The sequence below is a fragment of the Lepidochelys olivacea genome (genome assembly GCF_965140295.1).
Source record: "Lepidochelys olivacea isolate rLepOli2 genome assembly, chromosome: 4".
NCBI classification, from domain to species: domain Eukaryota; kingdom Metazoa; phylum Chordata; order Testudines; family Cheloniidae; genus Lepidochelys; species Lepidochelys olivacea.
The window spans coordinates 80,603,850-80,630,266 of record NC_140414.1 but is presented as its reverse complement, the minus strand read 5'-3'; the positions used below and the strand labels follow the sequence as shown (position 1 = coordinate 80,630,266).

At 42.7% G+C, this 26,417-nt stretch overlaps 1 protein-coding gene across 2 annotated transcripts in view; it reads left to right on the top strand.

Annotated features, from left to right (window-relative positions):
• The window catches only part of GPM6A (glycoprotein M6A), a 352,328-nt gene that overhangs the window by 285,095 nt on the left and 40,816 nt on the right, over positions 1-26,417 (top strand). For both annotated transcript variants that reach the window (XM_084627081.1, XM_084627080.1), the window contains exon 2: positions 2,260-2,452. In XM_084627081.1, coding sequence (XP_084483207.1) covers positions 2,260-2,452 — 193 coding nt within the window. The remainder of the gene's footprint in view (positions 1-2,259; positions 2,453-26,417) is intronic.

The following is a 26,417-nucleotide window of genomic DNA, read 5'->3' as shown; positions in this document are numbered from 1 at the left end:
ATTCCATCATTGCGTACATTAGCCAGAGACTCCTTCCCAACTCATATGTTCTCATATTTATCTTCACTGTTTATTTTAAAGCACTGATTTCCCAGTGTATTACCAGGATGGGTGTCTTTAAAATCAATACATGAATATGGGATTGGAGGTCTTTGGGCAAAGGTGTTGAATAGTTTGTTTCTGTCCAGGTCTTCTGTGAGCCTGATTCTCTTCTTACGCTGGTTTCACATCTGTATAATTCTACTCCCTTCATTATTATTTATTATTTCTGTTTTGGTATTTCCCCACAGTCACTGTCCATGCACACGCCGGAAGAAATAGGGTGAAATCCTTGCCCCAAGGAGGTCAACAGCAATATTCCCACTGACTTCATGGGGTACAGGATTGTACAGTGCTCACTTTATATTTATTTTTATTACAAATATTTTCACAGTAAAAAACAAAAGAAATAGTATTTTTCAACTCATCTAGTACAAGTACAGTAGTGCAATCTCTTTATCATGAAAGTTGATCTTACAAATTTAGAATTATGTACAAAAAACTCTACATTGTTTTATTTTTAATTTAAAATTTTAGAGCCTACAAGTCCACTCAGTCCTACTTCATTGAATTGCTCAGACAAACAAGTTTGGTTGCAATTTGCAGGAGATAATGTTGCCCACTTCTTCTTTACAATGTCACCTGAAAGTGAGAACAGGAGTTCACATGGCACTATTGTAGCTGGTGTCACAAGATATTTACGTGCCAGATGCTAAAGATTCATATGTCCCTTCATGCTTCAACCACCATTCCAGAGGACATGCGTCCATGCTGATGACAGGTTTTGCTTGATAACGATCCAAAGCAGAGAATACCAATGTATGTTCATCGTCATCATCTGAGTCAGATACCACTAGGAGTTGATTTTCTTTTTTGTAATGGTTCGGGTTCTGTAGTTTCCTCATCAGAGTGTTGCTCTTTTAAGATTTCTGAAAGTATACTCCAAACCCCATCCCAATCAGATTTTGGAAGGCACTTCAGATTCTTAAACCTTGTGTTGAGTGCTGTAGCTATTTTTAGAAATCTCACATTGGTACCTTCTTTGCATTTTGTCAAATCTGCTGTGAAAGTGTTCTTCAAATGAACAACTTGTGCTGGGTCATCATCCGAGACTGCTATAACATGAAATATATGGCAGAATGCGGATAAAACAGAACAGGAGACATACAATTCTCCCCCAAGAAGTTCAGTCACAAATTTAATTAACACACTGTTTTTTTAATGAGCATCATCAGCATGGAAGCAGTAGGAAAGCTGGGAAGGAGCAAGTATGCGGAGAGAAATGTAAGTGCTGCAGGAGAAGAAAAGAGACATGGGATCTGAGTAAACTCATCGTAGTAATCTAAGGCTGAATATACTCAACCTTAGAGGTCAAAAAGTTAAGCCACTGTACAGTATTAAAGCTTTTTGGTTCATCTGTAATATCTAAACTATTTTCATTTTCTAGGTCCTTTTCTGATTTCACTTAGACTGGTGTAAATCAGGAGCAATGACCCTAAAGTAAGTGGAGTTATACTGGTGTAAAAGGCAAACCAGGCTCTAAGTGTGCACATGTGGGGATTTTTTATCAGCACTATTGTCATTGTAGTATCTGAGTGCCAAACAATGTGTTTATCCTCACTCCAACATGCCAATGAGGTATTATCACTGTTTTACAGAAGGGAACTGAGACACAGAGAGACTAAATGACTTGTCCAATCTCGCACACATAGTCTAAGGTGTAAGAGGGAATATAATGTTCTCCTGAGCCTCAGGCCACTGCCCTGATTACTGTACCATCCTTCCTCTCTGGTTTTGTTTAGGTCCTCTTCTATAATCCAACTAGAATAATGATTATAGGTTTAGCCTAGTTTCAGTGTGTTAATCTGCTCTGAATAGAAACACCAGAAGCACATAAAATACAGACGATTCACACTGCTTAATAGTTTCCTTTTAGTCAGGATTGGTGTAGTGTAGTGTAGTGGGTCAAACAACAATTGAGAAGGCAGAAGAGCTGAATGAATCGCTCTCCGTTTTCTGATGCTGAGGACAGTGACAGTGTAGAGAAGGTTGTATTGCTGGTGGCTGACATGCTCTCTCCTTGGCCTGCAATCTTCAATTTTCAGAGTGAATATGCCATATACATGAACGCAAATATTGCCTTACATCAAAGAAGGTGCTGGTGCTTTTGGAATAGCCAGACAATAAAAAGTGTTACAGTATTATTTTCTTCCTGTGCAGGGTGCTTTGAGTGCTGCATCAAGTGCTTGGGAGGTATTCCCTATGCCTCATTGATTGCCACCATCCTGCTGTATGCTGGGGTCGCACTCTTCTGTGGCTGTGGACATGAAGCACTCTCGGGAACTGTCAACATTCTGCAAACCTACTTTGAGATGGCAAGAGCTGCTGGGGACATTATTGATGTCTTTACCATGTAAGCATTGTTTAACCTTTTGTGACTTTGCTTTTAGGTGGCTGACAATTAAGAAAAGGGAGAAAAATGAGATTCATGAAAGTAATCTTAAATAAAAAGCACAGATCATATAACCCAAGTACATGCAATAGTATAAGATAAGCACAGCAATTGTAATTCTAATAGGGCTAATATCTTTGCTTTCTACAAGTAATTTGTAATAAACTTTCAAATCTAGTAGTAATTTTTAGCTATTGATTACTCAATAATTGATGTAATTTTTAGCATTAATGTATTTTGTGATCTTTATGGATGTTTCCCAGATTTATAAGTTTTATTAAATGGATTAAGTAATTACAATGCGTTATGTAATATATAAAAATATTCATTCATTGTAAGTAATTCACTGTAAACATCCGTCATAGTTTTGCTTTGCATAAGTAATTAACTTTGATACCTATCAAACACATTTCCATGGGGTTACAAATAATTTAGAAAAATGGTAATCATTACTAAAAGCCAAATGTTCTAGCAAAGATGGAAGAGGGATGGGAAAGCCATACTCCTGTCATAGCGGGGGGTATGGAGACCCCATGCACAACTACACAAGCCAGACAATGAGGACTCCACATTTGCCAATCATTCAAAACTCATGAGTCTATCCCCGCAAAATCATATGATTGACTTAAAAATCATTAGACTTTGTTTTTTAAATAATCAATGTTGGGTTCTTTTTATTTTCCTTCTTGTTTTTGAGCCTTTAGGGTTCACGTTTTCAAGCTTTCTCTGCATCTATGAAGGCTAGAAACTTACTTTGTTAAGTGACAGCTGAGATAATAACACAACTTCAGGAGCTGGGGCTTTAAGAAAACCCCCAAATGTCATGAGACTGACTATAAAATCACAAGAGTTGACAACACTGGACTCCACAGGTCTAGAAGACAGGGAATGAGCAGAGTTCAGAAGCAGCTGCTGGACAAGGCATGCTCCTTTCTCCAACCTGTGGAAATTCCCCCTGGAAAAACTTATGGAGTTGATTGTTGTTCATTGCAGCATCAACTTTCTCTCTGTGTCATTTTGCAACCTAGTTGCAAGGTGGGAGGATCCCAGAGCTCGGGCTCCAGCCCTAGTCTGGAAGTCTAGACAGCAATTAAATAGCCCTGCAGCCCAAGTGCCGCAAGCCTGAGTCGGCTGGCACAGGCCAGCTGTGGGTTTTTCTTTGCTGTGTAGATGTACCTTCCAAGCCTGCATCAGCTGGCATGGGCTCGCTACTGGGCTAAAAGTAGTATTATAGACTTTCCCGCTCAGGTTGGAGACTGGGCTGTGAAACCTGGTGAGGGGAGTGTCTCAGAGCCCAGGCTCCAGCCTGAGCAGAAACATCTACACTGCTACTTTGAGCTCTGTAGCTCAAGCCCCAGGAGCCCAAGTCAGTTGATCCTTGCTCTGAGACTCCCTGCCGCTGGGTGTTTTCGCAGTGTATATGTGCCCTAATACAATATCTTAATCAAATCTGAAATAAAATGACACAACTAAATGGTGGCTCTTCTGTTCCTCCCTTCCTCGTAAAAAACATCCTCTTCTCAGGAATTTGAAAGCAAGTTCTGATGCATATGGGCCTAGCCAAAGCTGAAGGACCATACGTTTCATTTATGGGGAGCATCATTGTCCCTCCCTGAACCCTCACAGAGAAGCTATGTGATTTCCCCACAATCACAGAGAAAGACAGTGACAGAGCTGGAAATAGAATCCAGATCTCCTGGCTAGTACAGTCCTGTCCTATCACCGCCCTGCCTTATTGTGCAAGGATTTTCTTCATAGGCACTGCAATATTGCTTGTTGGATTAGTCAGCAAGAGGCATTCATGCAAATCAAGTAAATCACCACTTTGCTATATCCAGATTTCATCACCTTAGGAGTGAGGGTTCTGAGCTTGTTATCTGATCTCACTGTTCTGCAGTGTAGTTTATAGAGCAGCTGGGAAACATGTGGCTTCTGCTATTTTTTTTATGCCAGCATTTAGAATAATGTGTATAACTTGACTTCACAGCTAAGGTTCAGGGTTATCACTGAATGAAAGATCAGTCATTTTATTAGACTGTAACTTATTTTATTAGTCTCTCGGAACCCATTAGTGCAGAACTGCTGCAAATCAATGCTTTCAGTTCATAGCCAGTTTTCCAGGTTCCCCTGTCAAAATCTTAAGTGAAAGTATCAGTCAAGGGCCACAGTTCAAATGTAGATAATTCACTGGAAATGATGAAGGAGCTCTAAAGCCAAATTTATTTTTTTCTTGAAATCTAATTCATAGAATCATAGAATATCAGGGTTGGAAGGGACCCCAGAAGGTCATCTAGTCCAACCCCCTGCTCGAAGCAGGACCAATTCCCAGTTAAATCATCCCAGCCAGGGCTTTGTCAAGCCTGACCTTAAAAACCTCTAAGGAAGGAGATTCTACCACCTCCCTAGGTAACCCATTCCAGTGTTTCACCACCCTCTTAGTGAAAAAGTTTTTCCTAATATCCAATCTAAACCTCCCCCACTGCAACTTGAGACCATTACTCCTTGTTCTGTCATCTGCTACCATTGAGAACAGTCTAGAGCCATCCTCTTTGGAACCCCCTTTCAGGTAGTTGAAAGCAGTTATCAAATCCCCCCTCATTCTTCTCTTCTGCAGGCTAAACAATCCCAGCTCCCTCAGCCTCTCCTCATAACTCATGTGTTCCAGACCCCTAATCATTTTTGTTGCCCTTCGCTGGACTCTCTCCAATTTATCCACATCCTTCTTGAAGTGTGGGGCCCAAAACTGGACACAGTACTCCAGATGAGGCCTCACCAATGTCGAATAGAGGGGAACGATCACGTCCCTCGATCTGCTCGCTATGCCCCTACTTATACATCCCAAAATGCCATTGGCCTTCTTGGCAACAAGGGCACACTGCTGACTCATATTCAGCTTCTCGTCCACTGTCACCCCTAGGTCCTTTTCCGCAGAACTGTTTATTATTATTTTATTGTTTATTATTATTTAATTATTTGGCTTCTTCCACTGGCTGCCCAACCCTGCCCCGCCCCAGCCTTACTTAAAAGCACTTGCTTCCTTGGCAGCCTTTTCATTGATCTCTGACTCCAGCTCATTTTTCTGTACGTTAGATCCAAGATAAAATCTTGAGGGAGAGCAAACTTTTTCACTGAAAGCAATGAGGTGCCATCTGTAACTGGACAAGCTGTGCAATACTGTTTCCTGCCTTTCTGTTTGATTTTAATACATATTAGTATGCCCTTAAAGGTAATTTTCTAGGGAGAGTCAGTGATTGGTGATTTGTCACAACATAGTTCAGCAGGTCCAAAATGCCCTTTGTAAATGATGTTGTCTTGAAAGTCAAGAAAGAAGCAAAATTCTGTAAATAATGAAAATTCTCCCTTTTATGATTTCTTGCCTCTCCATCAGTGAACTGTCACAATAGATAGACCTTCTGATCTCAAGTAAAAAATAGAGAAAAATTATGAGAAAAGCCATCCTCAGTGATCAGTTTTTCTCTGTTTTAAGAAGCTTTTTTCCTTAGTGCTGTCAGTGATGTGAAATGTTTCTGTGTGACCCAAAGTGTGCCCCTCATTGAAAAATATACAAAACGGATTGTGTAATGGAACTCATTGTGTTGAAATGTATTTAATTATGCTTATAGTTTCTCTCTGGTTTATTGACATGTTGGTTTCAGTATGTCATGCAATCTAAAAATCAATCTACATGTGAAAGCTGTTCTGTGTGGTTGGTAGATAAAGGTCTTTTTACTGCAGCCATGACTACATTTGTGCAAAACCCTTACAACATAATTGATAGGCCACCCTTTATTTATTATGACATTTCATTCTTCTCAATGCATTTACAATCTTAGATTATTTTCTTATATTAAGTTTTATTTTTTATAATCATGCAGTGCAATTTATGTAGCTATAAGCACTCACTGCTATCTAAAAGCAGGAGCAGCCACATATAGAGGAAAGCACGCCCTGTGGATAGCACAGACCTGTTCTTGCTAGGCCGGAAACAAAAATGCTAAAGTCTAATAACATTTCTTCTTCTAAACACCAGGGCTTCTCATGGACAACAATGGCTTGGCAGCCTCATTAGCTGATACAATTGCTGTTTGTTGCAGCCTTTGAAAAATGGTCCAGATCCATGTGGGTTTTTAATTAACAACTTCCCATAAGAAAAATAATAATCCCATCTCCACTTCTAGAATTATATAATGTAAAAAAAGAAAATGAAGAAAGAGCACAATACAATGACGGTTTAAAATGAGTGAGGCTGCAAACCAAAACAGAGAAACGACCAGAACCCAGAAGCCACGCAAGAGGCAGTGTTAGCTGTGGCAAAATACTTTGTTCGCCTCAGTAGGCTCAGTCCTTTTTAGCCTTGGAGACTCAGGTTTGGGGCAAGGCGAATTCTTATAGGTGGCACAGGATCCTGCTACTCCTCTCCTCAGTCAGTCCCTTGTGCTTGTTTTCCTTCCCTTCTGGGGAGCGAGTGCAGCCTCCCTACTGGGAAGGTTTGGTGTCTTGCTGCAAACAACCTACTGGCAGCTTCCCTGCTCCCCTCACTCTCCCACTCCTACTACCCAGGGGAGGGTTTAAAAAGGTCCCAAGTAGTTGGAGTCAGCTGAACCTAATTGGTTCCCTTTCAACCCCTTTTCCAGCTGAACCTTATTGCCCCATGGTTCTCTCTCCTCAGCGGATAGGGAGGGGCCTTTTAATCCCCTGGGACTAATTACTACCCTCCTTTTGTAGCTGTTTGTCCTGGGTTTACCACATATTTCCCCCCCCAGCACTATGGGGTTGGGCTACTTGGGTCGGCAAACAGTGCACTCTCGACAGGCCATCCGCATTGCCATGTTGGATTCCAGACCTACGTTGTACTCCGAAGTGGAGGGGTTGAAGCGACAGGAACCATCTCATCACTCTGGCATTTTTGTCTTTACTTTGGTGCATCGACTGCAGAGGGGCATGGTCCATGACAAAGGTAAATCTCTGTCCCAGTAGATAGTAGCGGAGGCTTTCTACCACCCATTTTACTGCCAGGCATTATTTTTCGACAACAGTGTATTTCCGTTCCCTAGGCAGGAGCTTCCTACTGAGGAAGAGGATGGGGTGTTCGTCTTCCCCGACCATTTGTGAAAGTACCACCCCCAACCCTACATCAGAGGCGTCGGTTTTTAGGATAAACTCCTTCCCCCAGTCTGGGGCCACAAGTATGGGGTCAGTGCAGAGGGCCATCCGTAGATCTGAAAAAGCGTCTTCAGCCACCGTCATCCATAGCTTACTATGTCTGGGCTCCGAGCTTTCGTTAGGTCCATTAATGGGCATGCCCTGGTGGCAAAGTGGGGAATGAACCATCTATAGTACCCCACTAGTCCCAGGAATTCCCTGACCGGTTTTTTTCGGAGTGGTCGGGGCCACTTCTGTTTTGCTTCTAATTTGTTGAGTTGGGGCCTCACCATGCCCCTCCCCACTATATACCCGAGTTATTTGGCTTCAGCTAGCCCGAGCGAACATTTGGAGGGGTTTGCCGTCAGCCCTGCCTTCCTCAGGGTATGCAGCACTGCCTCCACCTTCTCCAAGTGTGTCTCGCAGTTGGGGCTATATATGATAACGTTGTCGAGATAGGCTGCCGCGTACTTGCCATGTGGTCACAACAGTTTGTCCATGAGCCTTTGGAAAGTAGCGGGCGCCCCATGCAACCCAAAGGGGAGGACAGTATAATGATATAGTCCCTTTGGAGTTGCAAAGGCTGTCTTCTCTTTGTCGGCCTTGGCCAGGGGGATCTGCCAATAGCCCTTGGTCAGGTCAAGGGTAGACATAAACCATGCTTTTTTCAATCTGTCAATTAGCTCATCTATCCGGGGTATAGGGTATGCATCAAACTGGGACACCTCATTCAGCTTTCGGAAGTCGTTTCAGAACCTCACGCTGCCATCCGGCTTAGGCACTAAAACCACTGGACTTGACCATTGGCCATGAGATTCTTCAGTGACTCCTAAGGCCAGCATTTTCGTGACCTCTGTCCTGATCCCCTCTCTTTTGGCCTCCGGGATCCGGTATGGCTTGACGTTCACCTTCACACCAGGCCCTGTGAGGATGTGATGGTGAACCTCAGTAGTCCTGCCTGGCTTTTCTGAGAACACATCCTGGTTGCATTTAATCAGGCTGATCACTTCAGGCTGATCACTTGCTCTGGAGTCATCTCCGGGGATATTCCCACTTGGTCGGGCTGGTAGCTTTTAGGGGATGGTGCCCCTAGCGCAACCACATGTGCTTCTCTATCCTGCCATGGTTTCAGCAGGTTTCTATGGTAGATCTGCTCCAGCTTCCGGCAACTCGGCTGTCGGACCTTATAGTCGACTTCTCCTATGGCTTCTGTTATCTCATATGGCCCCTGCCACCTGGCCAGGAGCTTGCTCTCTGCCGTGGGTATGAGCACCGTTACCCGGTCTCCCACCTGGAACTTCCGGGTTGTTGCTTGGTGATTGTAGTATGTCCGTTGGGCCCCTTGGGCCTTCTCCAGGTGTTCGCGCACAAGGGGGGCGACTTTGGCTATCTTGTCTTTCATTTGCAATACATGTTCAACGATATTTCTCTCTGGGTTCGGCTGTTCTTCCCAGCCTCTTTGGCCATGTCCAATATGCCCCTGGGGTGGCGACCATATAACAGCTCGAATGGGGAGAATCCAGTGGAAGCTTGGGGAACTTCCTGTACAGCAAACAGCAAGTAAGGCAGCAGGGCATCCCAGTCTTTCCCGTCATAACTAACCACTTTCCGTAGCATGTTCTTCAATGTTCTATTGAAGCGTTCGACAAAACCATAGGTCTGGGGATGATCGACTGACGCCCTGAGGGTCCGTAAATGCAGCATTGTACATAGGTCCTTCATTAACTTAGACACAAAGAGGGTCCCTTGGTCTGTCAGGATCTCTTTAGGTATCCCTACTCTGGAAAAAATCCAGACTAATTCTTTGGCTATGGTCTTGGACGTAGTGTTCCGTAGGGATATCGGGTGGCATAATCTAGTACTACCAGAATGTACTGATGACCCCGGGCTGACCTCTCCAGTGGCCCTACTAGATCCATAGCTATTCGCTCAAATGGAATTTCAATAATTGGTAGAGGTACCAAAGGGGCCCTTAGATGTGGTCGGGGCCCAAATAACTGACATTCCGGACAGGAGGTACAATATCGCCGGACCACCGCATAAATGGCAGGCCAAAAAAACCTCTGCAGAGTCCAATCAAGGGTCTTATCTATCCCTAGATGGCCCCCAAACTGATGGCTGTGGACAAGATCCATCACACCCCTCTGATGCTTCTGTGGGACCAAGAGGAGTTCTACGACTTGCTCTTGGACCCAGACTACTCTGTATAGCAGATCACCCTTAATCACATAATATGGCCCTGGGCCCTTGACTCTCCTCTCCACGGGGACCCCATTTACCTTGACTACTACTTTATGAATATTGTGGTATATTGGATCATTGGCCTTATCGTGATGAAAATTCCCAAGTGAGGTCCCCATTTGTCCAAACTCAGGGGGATCTACCTCTGTCTCCCCCTCGGGGAAAACTCCCAGGGAACTAGGTCCAGCTATTGGGTCGTTGATATCCTGCCCCGCCCCACCGTTCGTTGAGCCACCTCTTTCCCCTACAAGCGTAGATTTCTGGTACTGGGTCAGGATCCTCATTCCCCTCCTTTTATCTGCCCTCCGTTCCCTCTGAGTCTTCCGGGCCTTTCCTGGTGGGGAGAACAAATCCTGGCCAAATTCGTGGAAGGCTGGGGTGGGAGGTGGGGTTATCTATCTGGGCCACCCCCTGGGTCCCGGGTTCATTATTTTCTTCCACCTTCTCCCCAGGGAGTAGGCTATCAAATCCCGGGAAGTCTTATCCAATAAGGACTGGGTAGGGGAGTTTCGGAACTACTCCCACCGTCACCTTAGTGGGGTTTCCGAGACTTCTATTTTTACGGGGATGATCGCATAGTAACTGACATCCCCATGTACACAGGATATTCCTGAGCATTTGGCCTGGGATAGTTGGTCCTGCCCGACCAGCTTTCCTGAGACCAGTGTGATTGCACTTCCCGAGTCTACTACTAACGCGGTGGTCTCTATACCATTCATCTTAATGGGTCTAATGTATCTATGAGGGACCATTGCAACCCCAACTAGACTTATTAGATCACATGGTCCCCCTATATCTCCCAGTTTGCATTGCATGGGCTCTTCTAGATTTGGGCATTGGGCAGCGATATGCCCCAATTCGCCACATGCATAACATCGGTACCCTGCTTGGGGCAGCCCCCGACTTTTCGGGCTACTGGGCTTTATCCCCCGAGCCTTTCTCCCCAAGTCCTCAAGTCTCTCTGGGACCTCTGGCCGCTCTTCAGCCTCCTTCCTCCCCTCCATAGTCCGGCCTGGTGCTAGGGCAAACCAGGGCCTCGGCGCAGAGACTTGTCTCCAATTCTGGCGCCTGCCTTCCCCGGTGGTCCGCGAAAGTTCTTGGGCTGCTACATGTCTCTCTACAAGGGCAACTAGTTCATCACAGGAGGAGGGATCGTTTGGTGGACCCACCCCCGTATGTCTGGGGGCAACCCCCTCACGTACCTGTCCAACACAAGGATTTCCACTATCTTCTCTGGCCCATGGGTCTCGGGGCGGAGCCACTTCCGGGCGAGGTGGATTAAATCAAATAGCTGGGACCTCGGCGGTTTGCTGTCCCGGTATTTCCATTCATGGAAGCGCTGGACCCGTATGGCTGACGTCACACCTGACCTTGTCAGGATTTCCGCCTTCAGCTGGGGGTAATCCATGGCTGTCTCTGTGGTCATGTCGAAATAGGCCTTCTGGAGCTCCCCATACAGAAATGGAGCCAGGATAACTGCCCACTGGTCTTGGGGCCAGGTCCCTTGCAGCGCCGTCCTCCCGAAGGCGAGGAGATATGCCTCTATGTCGTTGTCCGTAGTCATCTTCTATAAATAGTTGCTTGCCTGCAGCAGCCGGATCCCTTGGGGCCCGTGCTTCAGCGTGGTCAGAGCTTTTAACTGGTTCACTGCTTCATTCAGGGTGGCTCGATCTTGGGCCACCTGGTTCATCAGTAATTGGTTCGTCTCCTGTTGGATGCATCCTGACTCTTGCTGGGCAGCCATCTGCACCCTGGTAGCCTCTTGTTGGGCCGCAGTGGCCTGTACCAACGCCTTCACTACATCCTCCATTTTTTTTTTTTTTTGTGATTTACCCTGCACTGAGATGGCTTGCCACAGAGCATTACTCACTCACCACAACCCACTTCTGACACCATGTGTGGCAAAATACCTTGTTTGCCTCAGTAGGCTCAGTCCTTTTTCGCCTTGGAGACTCAGTTTTGGGGCAAGGCGAATTCTTATAGGTGGCACAGGGTCCTGCTACTCCTCTCCTCAGTCAGTCCCTTGTGCTTGTTTTCCTTCCCTTCTGGGGAGCGAGTGCAGCCTCCCTACTGGGAAGGTTTGGTGTCTTGCTGCAAACAGCCTACTGGCAGCTTCTTTGCTCCTCTCCATCCCTAACTCTCCACCTCCTACCACCCAGGGGAGCGTTTAAAAAGGTCCCAAGTAGTTGGAGACAGTTGAACCTAATTGGTTCCCTTTCAACCCCTTTTCCAGCTGAACCTTATTGCCCCATGGTTCTCTCTCCTCAGTGGATAGGGAGGGGCTTTTTAATCCCCTGGGACTAATTACTACCCCCCTTTTGTAGCTGTTTGTCCTGGGTTTACCACATAGCATTTGTAAAAAGAACAGTTGCTATTATTAATGTGTTGTATTCTGATAGTGCCCACAATGTGTCTAGGCTCTACATACACTCACGCTCTCTCTCTCACTCACACACACACAACAGAGGAAACAGTCCCTTCCCGAAGAAGTCACAATGTGGAGGCAGTGAAAACCCACATGTGAAATTGGAAAATACATATTTACTATTCATATTTCAAAAACAAAACATAAGGTCAGATCCTCAGCTGGTACATATTGGTATAGCTTTATTAGTGAACTGAGTCCGGAAAAATCTTCATTAGCGAGACGGGTTATTAAATAAAAGCAGCCAGGATGAGATGAGGTTTGTTGGGGAAGAAGCAGGGCTGGATGGGATGATATCAGAGACAGTCACAAAGGTTGCTGCAGTGCAGGGAAGTGGACCTGGGGAAGCGCTGATTTGATAACTTATCCTGGACCCTAAAAACTCTGACTGTAGTCCATGGAACATGACAACAGTTCTAGTGTGGGATTTGTTTTTGTGTAGAATCTTCAGTCTGAAAAACCTCTTGTCTATTTTTGGGTTCCATCTGAATGGAGAGACAGTCATGTTAAACGTCCACAAACCAAAATAGCCTGAATGGATCAAAACAACAGACTAAATGATCATTTTTATTGTCCAGGTAGAATAGGTTGAAATAGGCACCATCTTCATGATTCAGCCCCCTCTGCCAATCATTGCTTCATGTATATATTGTTAATAAACTGGACAGTTCTAACACATTTTTAATCGGCAATAAATCTCACTTTTTTTTTTTTTAACTAGGACCAACCTTGTATGGTATGGTTCTCTGGGTGACCTCTCTGATACTTCACTTCAAGTTGTCCCAAACTTCTTCAATATCATCTGTATCCTGGGGCTTTCTCCAAATAGCTATTTTCAGGCAGTTCAACAAATGTTGGAAAGAGGAGGGAGTAAGAGACATAGGAGACGGCATCCGCAAGGGACTAACAGTATGAAATAATCAGCTATGTTTCATATTCTAACCACAACTGTAGTTTTGGTCTGCTGAGATGTAAAGGGATTATTTCCCTTAAGATTTAAAGGGATTGCATCAATATAAAACTGGTCATTTAAATTCTTCTGAGAACTGATCTTATGACACTTACCGTACCATGCCACCCTTATTCCTGTGCTGGTGCCTTCAGAGCTGGGCAGCTGGAGAGCTGTGGCTGCTGACTGAGGGCCCAGCTCTGCAGGCAGCAGCGCAGAAGTAAGGGTGGCAATACCATATTATGCTGTCCTTACTTCTGTGCTGGTACTGGCGGTGGCTCTGCCTTCAGAGCTGGGCTCCTGGCCAGCAGCCACTGCTCTCCAGCTACCCAGCTCTGAAGGCAGAGCCACCACCAGCAGCGCAGAAGGAAGGTAGTAGCCTCTGCAGCTCCCTCTATAATAACCTTGAGACTACCCCACAACTCCTTTTTTGGGTCATGATCCCTACAATTACAACACCGTGAAATTTCATATTTAGATAGCTGAAATCATTATATTTATTATATTAAAAATCCTATGACTGTGAAATTAACCAAAATGGGCCGTGAATTTGGCAGGGCCCTACAAATAGGACTACTTGTTTTCTGTCGGGCTATCTCTATCTACAATATAAACTGAAAAAACAATAATGAATGTAACTGTATTTTTTAATACCGCTGATATAAACTAGCTAGCAAAGGTTCTAGCAAGATGAGAAATGGATCAAATGAAACTTGTATGAACTCAGAAATTTATGCATATTGCTGCGCTCAGTTTGTAATTATTATAAATATTTTGTCCTTACAAAATAAATAGGCATTGGGTTGGCTCAATGTGGCCTGAGTCTTGAAGTGCTTAATCATTTATTTATCTGAGACTCTGCAATTTCTGTTCTTGACTTTGATTATTAACAGCTTAATTAGGATCCCAGTTAAGGTTCGGGGTAGTATCACTGTAGAAGGCGCTGGTAAAATCTCGATCCTAAAAGGATATAGGATAAATGGTTGATCTTATGTGTGATGGTACATTATTTAATGTGCACACAACAGGGACTATTCTTTGGTTGTGGAGGGTTGTTAATAACATCCATGACGCTGACTAATTTATCCACCCAAGATCAAGACTCTCACACAATCCTACACACTCCATTCAGAATGGCCACTGTTGCTTATTTTAAAGGATATTTCAGTGTTTCCATTATAAATCCTGAATATCCAGAAATGTGTATATTAGCTCTAAGAAAAAAATCAATTGGAGCTGAAACTCTGCACTTAGATGCTATAGAAAAGACAATTTATAAATGCTGACATATAGATAAATAAAAATGTGTATACAAGATCTGCAGGACTGGGGCCTTAGATTATAAGGTCTTTGAGGCCAGACATGGTCCCTTTATATTTGTTTGTACAGCACCTAGCATAGTGGAGCCCTGAACCTGATTGGGGCTTCTGGGGGCTGCTATAAAGTAAGTAGTAAATATGAGTTAAACAGTTAAAAAAACGGTTTGTTTGTCATTGCGTGTGTTTGTGCTATGAACAGCTTTAATTGTTTTAAAAGATAATTCTAAACTATCACTTAGTCACATTTGATAATTTGAAAGAAAAATGTAGAATTGTTAACCGTAGTCATCTAAAGAGACGTGCTGACTATTCATGAGGATTATTACTGCACATTCCATTATATAAAATTATTTCAGTAGTTATTTAAATCATGTATTATGATGTTTCTAAACTGGGTTAATATGCACCATCCACTTAATAATAATAAACTTCTAAAGAACTTTCCAACTTCATATTTGCAGAATCAACTATAGCAGATTCTTTAGGAAATGATACAACAATCAGTTTTTTAAAAGTATTATTCTAATGTTTTTAGACAATAGACCTTAATGCTGTATTGAGTCAACAATGCCCTTTAAAATTATCATTAATAGGTATTTGCCCATAGCCCATTTTTTCCTAAGAGCATACATTGTAACAAGTATGGAATTTATATGTGTGTGTTTGTGTGTTTATTTGCAATTTGTTTTAGAACAAAAACAAGGAAATTAACACTTCAATTTTTTTTGTGATATTCAAGTTCTTCAGTGACAGCAACCCTTCTTGAAATTATCTGATTGCAGCTAAGAATTGTAGAAATCTAAGGCTATGTCTACACCTGGAGCTGGGGTTGATTCCCAGCTTGCATATACACCAGCATAGGGTCCAGACAGATTTGTATTTAGGTCAGCTAGATCCATGCTGTTTCTCTCTGCTGCTAAGTTTACCACTTTCGCTTGATGAGAGGTAGCACACGTATATCTGTGCAAGCTGTGAATCACACCCCTAGCTCCAATTGTAGGTGTAGCCTCAGATCGATAGGTGATGCTACTCCATCTACTGTGCATGCTGCCATATATTGATAATGATCTTGCATTTATACAGCGCTATTATCCAGTAAGATACCATACTGCATTATAAAGCTTCCTGAATCATTTCACAATCAATGAGACAAATGTTGCCAGAAGACCTGTGGACTACATGGGACTGGAAGTTGTCTTCCTCAACCCTGGTTCCAAAACCATAGAGAGGCCACTCCATAGATTTTTTGGGGCAAGAACTGTGGAGGTATATTCCAGGATAGGGTCAGGGGTTATAGTGCATATTGTCCTGGCTTAGCAGTGCTTCATTTGTATGATGCTCTGCTCAGATTATTTCCTTCTGGCAAGTGGGTTGATGATCGTCAGAATACGGCTGCACATTGATAATGCTTTGGTTGGTGTTCAGGCATTGACTCAGAATTTGTGCTTTAAAAATGAAAATCACTGCTGTGCTGAGTATTGGCCCCAGGCCAATGCATGAGTAAACTCCCGACTACTTTTCTTTTTATTAATGTGCTAGAGGTTAATAGAAACTCACTTAAAGAGCAAACATGTAAAGAGCAAAATAATATTAACAAATAAATTTCAATTTCAGTTAAAACACTATCTAAATAAAGGAGACAGTTGCTCTGTCATTGGAATGATTTTGTTACATGTACAAAATAAAGCTTGACAAGAATAACATCAGAAAGTTTCTGTGCCAAAGACAGTGGGCCAGATTCCTAGCTGATATAAATTAGTATAACTACATTAAAGTCAGTGGAGTATGGCAGCACTTGGCCAAATACATTTGCAGTCTTAGGCAGGGAGGAAAATTCCACCCTCTTACAAAAAGAGCTATGTTGCAAAGCAATCTGACACTCCATATTCTAATAAAAGCAAAGACAATAAATATTCTTATATAAATAAAACAACATTGAGGAGGCATTAACACAAATCTAGTCAGACCTAGACAAACATAGATGTAGCAACATTTTAATGAGCAAAGAGCAAACAAAAGCGATTGTAATCAATGCATAAAAAGAAATCTAGTGAATTAACAGAAGCGGTAATTAAATAGGGGGCTTTCCAAATCAGAGCACAGCAGGACAGAATAGCTTAGGAGGCTGTCATAAATATAAAGGGAAGGGTTATCACCTTTAAAATCCCTCCTGGCCAGAGGAAAAATCCTTTCACCTGTAAAGGGTTAAGAAGCTAAAGGTAACCTCACTGGCACCTGACCAAAATGACCAATGAGGAGACAAGATACTTTCAAAAGCTGCGAGGTAGGGTTTGTACCTGCTGCCTCTGGCTAACCTTGGGCTGTCCCCTGCAACTCCAGTACCTGCTGGGCCTAATACTAGGCCGTAGCCTGGGGATTCCTGGCTGGAGCTCTCCCAGCTCCTCAAGCCCTTCCCCAGCCCTGCTCCAATCTAGGTACTCTACTTAAGTCCCTGCAGCCAACAAACCCTACCTCCCAGCTTTTGAAAGTATCTTGTCTCCTCATTGGTCATTTTGGTCAGGTGCCAGCGAGGTTACCTCCTCTCCCGTTTGTGTGTCGGGGGAGGGGGTGAGAAAACCTGGATTTGTGCTGGAAATGGCTCAACTTGATTATCATACACATTGTAAGGAGAGTGATCACTTTAGATAAGCTATTACCAGCAGGAGAGTGGGGTGGGGGGAGGTATTTTTTCATGCTTCATTTCTATAAAAAGATCTTCTACACTTTCCACAGTATGCATCTGATGAAGTGAGCTGTAGTTCACGAAAGCTTATGCTCAAATAAATTGGTTAATCTCTAAGGTGCCACAAGTACTCCTTTTCTTTTTGAGAATACAGACTAACACGGCTGTTACTCTGAAACCAATGAATTAGGGACAGCTTCTGACACCTTTACTCTTACTGAGTAGCACCTTGCTCTACAAATGGTTCTGTTGACATCATTAGGATCATGTGTTACCCAATGAGAGTAAGCTATTAGAATCTGCCCCTTAAAGAACAAGAAGCAGTGTGAATTCACATGCTATATATCATATGCAACAAACCTATGAACTTTCCTTTATGCAGTCCCCAACAAGTTGGATGGAGATAATATTGCAAACATAATTTATTAAGAGTTTAGCAAATGCTTTAATTTGGTTCTACATGAAATGTTTCTTGAAATGTACAGCGCCACAGCCTTGAAAGGAATCTCAGTTACTACTTGTCATAGTTCCTTTAGAGTATGTTTTTCCCTTTCACCAATAAACGAGATTTGTAAAGGCCCTTTGTCAAAGGGTGTCACTGGCCCTTTTAGAGGGAACAGGCCAGTGCACTGTGATTGGGCATCTGACCCCCAGCTGAGCTTAAAAAAGGACACCTGAGCCCTAGGGGACAGGGGCAGGAGAGCTGCCTGAAAGACTCAGAGACATTGGCAGGTGAGAGCTGCTGGAGACCAGGAGGCTGTAGAAGGTCCCTGAAGGAAGCTGTAGCTAGGAAAGGTTGAGGGCAGGAGAGCAGCAAGTGGGGTTTGCTTTCTAACCTCTCCAAGTCAGAGATCCAGGGCTGGAGAGAGCTGAAGTTAGAAAGCTGCAGAGGGAATTCCCTGCTGACTTCCAAGCCAGAGCAGAGGGCTGAAGTCAGGGGAATGGTGGACGGGTTTACCCACCAGTGATTTTGTGCTGCAGAGCTGGAAGAGGTCAACAGAATATCGGGAGTGATGAGTCTCTTCTGGTGGGGATGAACCCCAGCAGAGGCAGTGGGGATTTCTGCTGGGAAGAGCAGGGTTCCATTCCAGCCGAAAGGGCTGTGGAGGCAGTCCTGGTAAAAGAACAGGAGAGGACAGAAGAAGAGCCCAGGTATGGTGGGAACACAGGATGTGCTAAAATGATGGACTAGAGGATGTGGGATGTTAAGGCCTATATACAGTGGGTGGGAGAAATGGACTATGTTTGGACTGTTTTGCATTATGTTTTTGTAATATACCTGTGCAATGAAGGGGTATTTTTGAGGCAAGAAAGCTTGTTTTGAGGACTCTGTAGAAGGGAAATTGAGGTAAGTGCACTTGTTCTGCTGCTGGGGTGTACTTCAGGTTGGATTGACACACTTTTGCCCCTTTGGCTAGCATTAACACATTCTGTTTTGTCATTTCACTGCAATCTTTAATTGACCACCATATAGTTCCATTTTGTCCTTTTCCCAATTCCCCACTCATAGTACAGGCTCTATGTTAACCTGATATTTCTGAAAAGTCCCTCATGGAGCCACGTTAATGTTTGCCTATTACTTATATTTTTCTTTTTTTTTCCTGAGGCATTGTATACTCTTTTGTCTTAATTGTGGTGTTACTTGGGTTGCTCCAGCCTTACTCTATATACAATGTATGAATATTAATAATTCCCTCTTTCTGCTTGCTTATGCTTTTTCTTAATTCTCCAGAATTTGACTTCATACACAGAAACAGCTATTACCAAATACTCCTTTATGACATTCTGCATAATGAAGTGGCATTGAGTTTGATAAATTCAGTAGCCTAGGGACTAGATTTAACCTGCATTTGTTTGGTGGACACCTAGTCACAGAACCTCAGAAGCCTAATGAGGGATGGTGCATGGGCAGAAAGTGTTTGCAAAGTGCCTTCCAGTGGGTGGCTGACAGGGCAAAAAATGGGACTTAGGTAGGGAAACTGCTAAATGCAAAGGATCAGTGCATTTCCTCAGCATTCTCCATGGCTAGGGCTTCTGTGGATTCCCCCCACAAAAACTGAAAGCTGTCCCTGCAAACTGGAAGCTCTGAGGCAGGGCAGGTGGTAATGTCATTCCTTGCCTTCCCTTAGGATGACTCCCCCAAGGGTACAGGGGGATCAGCTGGTACAGGGAGAAATAAATTACACCTCTCTCTGCCAGCATGAGTGAATTTGATTCCTGGCCTCTGAATATTAACCAGTCTTTCATTGTGGCATATAATATTAAAAGAAATGTGCCTAGTTTCATAACCCATGTGCTACTTTTGTATTCTGTTGTCTATTGATTAGTGGGCATTAACATCCCTGGAACAAAACATTTACTCAAATTTTACAAGGCCTGAACACCTCCCTCCCCCCACCCTCCCCGGCAATCTTATTGATTATGCTCTGTGTTCATTTCTGTGAAGTGTATCTGTCAACCTTGAAAAAATAAATTTAAAAAATGAATTGAGCTGTGCTAATCAAATTGAGTGCCTGCTATACCCATTGAATTTATCTGTGAGAATTGCATTTATTTTTGTTAACTTGGAAATAGAAATATTTTAAACCACTAAGTATCTGGAAAGAATTTAATGTTGAGTTCAATTTATCACCTTTGAGTAATTACAATATTTTCAATGCCTGTATTCTTCTTGATTCCATTATCTCTATGTGGGGAAGTTACATTATACATTCATTGTATTCAGTGTTGTGGTAGCCAGGATATTAGAGAGGCAAAGTGGGTGAGGTAATATCTGTTGTTGAACAAACTTCTGCTGGTGAGAGAGACAAGCTTTTGAGCTTCCACAGAGCTCTTCTCCAGACCTGAAGAAGAGCTCTGTGTAAGCTCGAAAGCTTGTTTCTCTCACCAAGGGAAATTGGTCCAATAAAAGAGATTACCTCACCTACCTTGTCTTATTATACATTCAGACTGATATGAAAACGAGAATTATACAATGCTGCCAAATGCTGTGAAATTAATTTCCCAGTAATACTAAATGTGGTAGCTAGATGGACAACTAAACTGCAGTAATAGTAGGACTTTATCCCTTATTCAAATAGAAGTATGTATACACAGAGAGACAGAGAAATATGTTATTAACAGTGCTTTCTGCACAGTGAGAGAGTCAAGTGGCACAAGGCAAATCTAAGGAGAGCATTGCTCCTGTTAATCATCATTAAGTGCTTGCAATACAGAGGTATTTTAATTGAATAAAAATCCCCTGCCTTGGGTTCAATTTTGAGCATTCCAAAGCAGTATAAAGCAGCTTGGATAGAAAAAATCTCTCATATTCTGCTGACTGATTACTAATATTTCAGCATTCGGGCTGGAGCGTGCACAATCCTTAGGCTGCATCATGTAATTGCTTCAGAATTCCTACAGTATTAATCCATTTTGGGACGCAGTAAAAACAGGAAAGGCTCATAGCTGACAGGTTTTTTTTTGGGACCAGATCCTCAGTTGGTGTAAATCAGTGTAGGTCCATTTATTTGGATCCCAATGCCTGAAAATATATTGCCTCCAAGTGCTCTCAGTAGGAGCCAATGTATAATCTTGGGAGAGGCAATACTGGGAAACTTTGGATATACATATACCAATGAAAAAAGCCTCTTAATTGCAGCTCTTTACACTGTCTGTTCCACACACTCTCCTTATTCAGCAAAACAAAACAAATAATAAATGGCCATATCCCATCACTTAGTTCATAGAGGAGTTCTGTGCAGAGATTGATGACAGAGTGTGCTGGTCTTTTCCTTCAAAAACAGGATAATCCCTATTATGTGAATGCCTCAAGGGAAACCTTCAGATTTCAGCATGCCAGCCCAGCACGTTTTCAATCTGTTCTCCAAGAGTAGCCCAATCGTAGAGATACTGACTTTTCCCCCCAGAGATAGACAAGCCCAGAGCATCATTCCTGCAGAATTTAGAAATTCACAGGTCTCAGATGTGAAAGAGCTCCAGCCTCTTGGAACACGTAAACTACACATGGCCTGAGCTTCTGTCAATCTTTGAGGGTGATGTTCATTTTTTTTTTTTTTGGGTAACCAAGGAGTTTCTTTAGCAGGTATGTAACAGGCACAGCTGGTCTTGGGTCCATACAACATGCATTTTGATGTAGAAATTACTGTCACGGTTTATGGCAGTGATGGATAACCTGTGGCCCGTCAGGGTAATCTGCTGGCAGGCAGTGAGACAGTTTGTTTACATTGACTGTCCATGGCTCCCAATGGCTGCAGTTCATCGTTCCCAGCCAATGGGAGCTGCGGGCAGTGTCACAGGCCACAGGGATGCTTTGGCTGCTGTTTCCCGCAGATCCCATTGGCCGGGAACAGTGAACTGCAGCCACTGGGACTGTGGGCAGCTGTGCCTGCGGATGGTCAATGTAAACAAACTGTCTTGCAGCCAGCCAGTGGATTACTCAGACGGGCTCTAGGTTGCCCACCACTGGTTTATGGCCTAGTCAGACTAGATGAACATAATGGATCCTTCTGGCCTTAAAATCTAAGAACATGTTCAGTCCTATGAGCATGTGCTTACCTATGTCATGTAAGTAGCACCAAACTGCTTTCTTGCTGCTGTATCACTTGGTGATCAACCCAATATGAAGGAGGGCTTTGATTACACCTCCTTCTTTCTCCTGGGAGCCACCTTTCCCCAATGTCTAGGAGAAGGCGCCCCTCTCATTTTTGCAAATAATATCCATTACAACTTTTGACATTATTTCACTGAATAATTATCTGGAAATATTTTTTTCATTTTTTGAACATTTTTTGAAAGTGAGTGGTTGAATAATATTTTGCAAATAATAGACATTGCAAATTTTATCACATTTGTGAATCCACATTTTCTTCATTCAAAGAGCTAAACCCACATCAGAATATATATTGTTTGTTACAACAATCTCTTCTTCAAAGTTCACAGCTTTTGAATGTTCATAAAGTGCTTGGGGTTTATCTTATTAACTATTGTTGTTTTATTATTGAAACTAGATTTGCTAAAGTACAAGGAAAAATACTGAAGAGAACTGATGTGGGAAAGAATGAGATGACCTATATTTTTTATATCTGTAACTTGATTCTGCTGGGACAGGCCACTCTGCACTTAATTGCACCGTTTGTTCTTCCAAGATGACAGCACACTTGGGTGGCAAAGCACAGTGGCTGCTTCTGTTAGGAAAAAATGACTATTTTCTCTAATGCTATTCTCATGTCCCTCAGGTTGGACTGAATCCAAACTCAGATTAATTATTTATAAAGTCTGCTTAATGTGGAATAGTTAATAACCAGCAGTAGAAAAAAATTGACAGAGGAAAAGTTGTACAGTCAAACTGATTTAATTTAGCTCAGTGCAAGCACAGCTTGAACTATAGGTTGGAAAAATCTTATGAACATGCTGATCTCTACCTGAATAGGTCCATAACACAAATATTCTCTACCAGACTTTGACGGCATACAAAATAATTCTTTCTTTACGCTCTAAAAATTGATTTCACTTCAGTCAACACAATTGTTTCACAATAACTGCATTCCAAATAGTCTTTCTTAAAGTCAAGCACTCTGAAGGTAGAAACTGTTATAATTAAGGTTGCCTTTGTAACCTTAACTCAGACCCTTTGTGTGTCTGCAGAATGATTACATTAATTACCTGATCACACATGATTTTTCCCACAGGGTCCCTGAATGGGTAGTGTGACAGGGTCAGGCCAGATGGCTACAGGAGAGTGATAGAAGACAGATATATTAGCCCCAGGTTAAGCAGGTCCCTTTTCCCTGGGTAAGGTAACAGGGGCAGTTCCACAACAATCAGGCACTTGCTGGAACCAATTAAGGCAGACAGGCTAATTAGGCCACCTGGAGCCAATTAAGAAGCTGCTAGAATCAATTAAGACAGGCAGGCTAATCAGGGCACCCAGTTTAAAAAGGACCTCACTTCAGTCAGTGAGGGGTGCGCAAGGAGCTGAGAGTGAGAGGGCGTGCTGCTGGAGGACTGAGGAGTACAAACCGCTATGTGGCATCAGGAGGAAGGTCCTGTGGTGAGGATACAGAAGGTGTTGGGAGGAGGCCATGGGGAAGTAGCCCAGGGAGTTGTAGCTGTCACACAGGTGTTACATGAAACACTGTAGACAGCTATAATCCACAGGGCCCTGGGCTGGAACCCAGAGTAGAGGGCAGGCCCGGGTTCCCCCCATTCCCCCAACTCCCTACTGAATACAAGAGGAGTTGACCTGGACTGTGGGTCCCACCAGAGGGGAAGGTCCCTGACCCACTAGGTGGATCAGCAGAGACTGCAGGGATTGTTCTCCTTCCTTTTCCCCATGCTGGCCAGTGATGAGGTTAGCTGAGTGAACGGCAGGTTTGAGCCACTAGCAAAAATGGCCAAACTGAGGGCTGCCCGTGAATCTCTGAGGCGAGCAAATCCACCAATAAGCGCAGGACCCACCAAGGCAGAGGAGGAACTTTGTCACAGTAGTTATTCAATATTTCTTTTATTCCTCCTCATTCAGTGTATGGCCTCATGCGATTTATGCACAGCATTCAAATACTGCACTGAATGCAAGGTTTGTAATTTTGGCTCCAATCATCTTCTCCCCTCTGCTCCTATTAACCTCTCCAGCCTCCAGTCCTCCTCTATTGCTATACACCACTCAGCCCCCTCTTTCTCTCCCCTGCGTCTGTTCACCACATCCCACCCACTGGCTTCTGTCTCCCCCTTTGCTCTTTCCCTGGACCTTCTTGGCTCCTGGCATCCCAATCCTAAATGGTTTTTTGGGGGGTCTTACTGCAGCATAAACAATAATACCATTAATAATAAATATTCTAAGCCATTTTACCCCCATCAGCTTCATTCAAAAGAATAATTTTTATTATTTAATTTATAATTTTTAAACAATGGTAATTTCTGAATATTCCACTAGTCCTGCCCTTGAAAACTTCCAGCATGAGTCAATGTAAAATTCTACCTATGATTCACTTTTGTGATATAATATGATTTTCTTGGGCAGACCAAGACCATTTTCCTGGGCAGACAAGCCTTAGACATTGCAAAGGTTTTAGATGAAGTTTTAATTAATTTTTTTTCTCAATGTGTACTCAATCAACCTTTTTCCAAAAGCATTCTAGCTGTTAGTGAGATTTATTCTGAACATTTGTAAGCATGAAAATATTTCTTTCTTTTGGAGCTAAAGTACATAGGGATCAAATTCAGCCTTATGTTTGGACTGTAGTTCCAGTCTTAACTATGGAGAGGCTGGTTCTCTCCATAATGAAGCAGAGCAAGACCAGAATCCTGGCCTTTTGACCCTAGAACCATGGACATCTAACTACCTCTTGAACTAAAGATGTCAGCTGGTGCAATACCAAACGTCCTTTCTAAATTGACACCAGCCATTAGAGAGCAACATATTTTCTCACTTTTAGCCACGTGTGCGCACACATACACACAGAGAAAGAGGTTGCATCTACACAAGGGATGTGTTTTTTCAAAGGGACATAAAGACTTGTCTACATGGTGACACTCAGGAAAGTTAATCCTAATTAACTAAAAATGTGAATTAAAAGTGGATTGGTTAAACTGCATTAAACCCCTACGTGGCCACTCTCATTCAGAATCAAAATGGCCTTAATTCACTTCCACTTGGTGAAACTGCACCTGTTGGAAATTATGGGTCTGAAAAATCCTAGTTTAGACAAGACCAAAATGCCTGACCCTGCTTCAACAGAAGACAGTTGGGTATGACTTGTTTCCATTGATTTTAATGGAAGTTATGGGCCTATTCTCATTTCCACTGATGACAATGGGAGTTCTAGGGTATGTTTACACTGATATTACAAACCCGCGGCTGGCCCATGTCAGCTGACTCAGGCTCACGGCGTTCAGGCTACAGAGCTATTTAATTGCGGTCTAAACATTTGGGCTTGGGCTCGGTTCTGTGATGTGCCTTTTTGAGGAGCAGCACAGGAGATGGAGTATCTGGGGAGGCATAGCAAAGATAATTTAAAGCCACCTTTTTCCCACCCAGATTCTAGGCTGCTGCAAGGGTTGAAATATTACCAATGGCATGAACTGCATCTCACAATCCCTACAGCTCCACTACAGTTCTCTATTTCTATAGCACTGAGCGATATAGATATGTTTCCTACACTCTGGCCTTTGAGGATCTGTTGACATCAGCCCTCTGGTGTTCCAACAGTGCCATTATGGAAGTATATGACTAGTGTAAGAGGTAGAATTGAACCTATAATCAAGTTATATTTTAACTATTTTTGTCCATTTCCTTTATTATCAGGGTATATCTTTATAAATAATGGCAAGATTTGCTCCAAAATCAGTCATTTAAGGTCTTTGTAGAAAATGTATTTTATACTTGCTGAATTACCATAAAACCAACTGAAAGGGGATTTTTGACAAGTATTTTAACATAAGAACAAACATGAGACACTATGCAACTCTCTGAACAATTATGAGGTTTCTAGAGATGCAGATGAATCAGACTGTATTCTTCCATCGGAGTATCTACATCCTTAGTTCAGATATCTGGTTTCTAAATGCAGATATCAAATGTGACTCTTTAGAATCATCTGATTGTGAGCCTAGGAAACGTAGCAGAAAAATATCTTGAGAGCAGATTCTTTATTAGGATACGGCACCTTGTTAAAGGTAAAAGCTTAGCATGTTTTTTCCCAGCCCTTTTCAGTTCAGCATCAATTAAAAATGTTCCTCAAGCTATTTTCTGACTCAGTTATTCATGATACATATCTTGCCCTCAACCGGGTGCCAGATCATTGGTTAGCAATTAATAAAGCTTGTTTCAACTGTTCTCATAAACACTGAAGAGACATTTATGCTGAGACATTTGACATACAAAGTGCACATTTATGTCTCAGTTTGGATGACCTGCAATTTCACAAGCTTTTTAAATTCAAAGATATGTTACTTGAGCTTTGAGACTCGTTGTCTTAAAACCTACATTTACAGTTATATTTCATAGATAAGGTTGAAAATATTTTTGTGGAAACTTTCTTTTTCAGCACAATATGCAATTTCAATGAAACTGATTTTTTTTAATTTTGACAAATTTTCCCACAGAAAAAAAGGAACCAATATATTATGTTCCATTTTGAAATGAATTTTATTTCAATGTTATAATT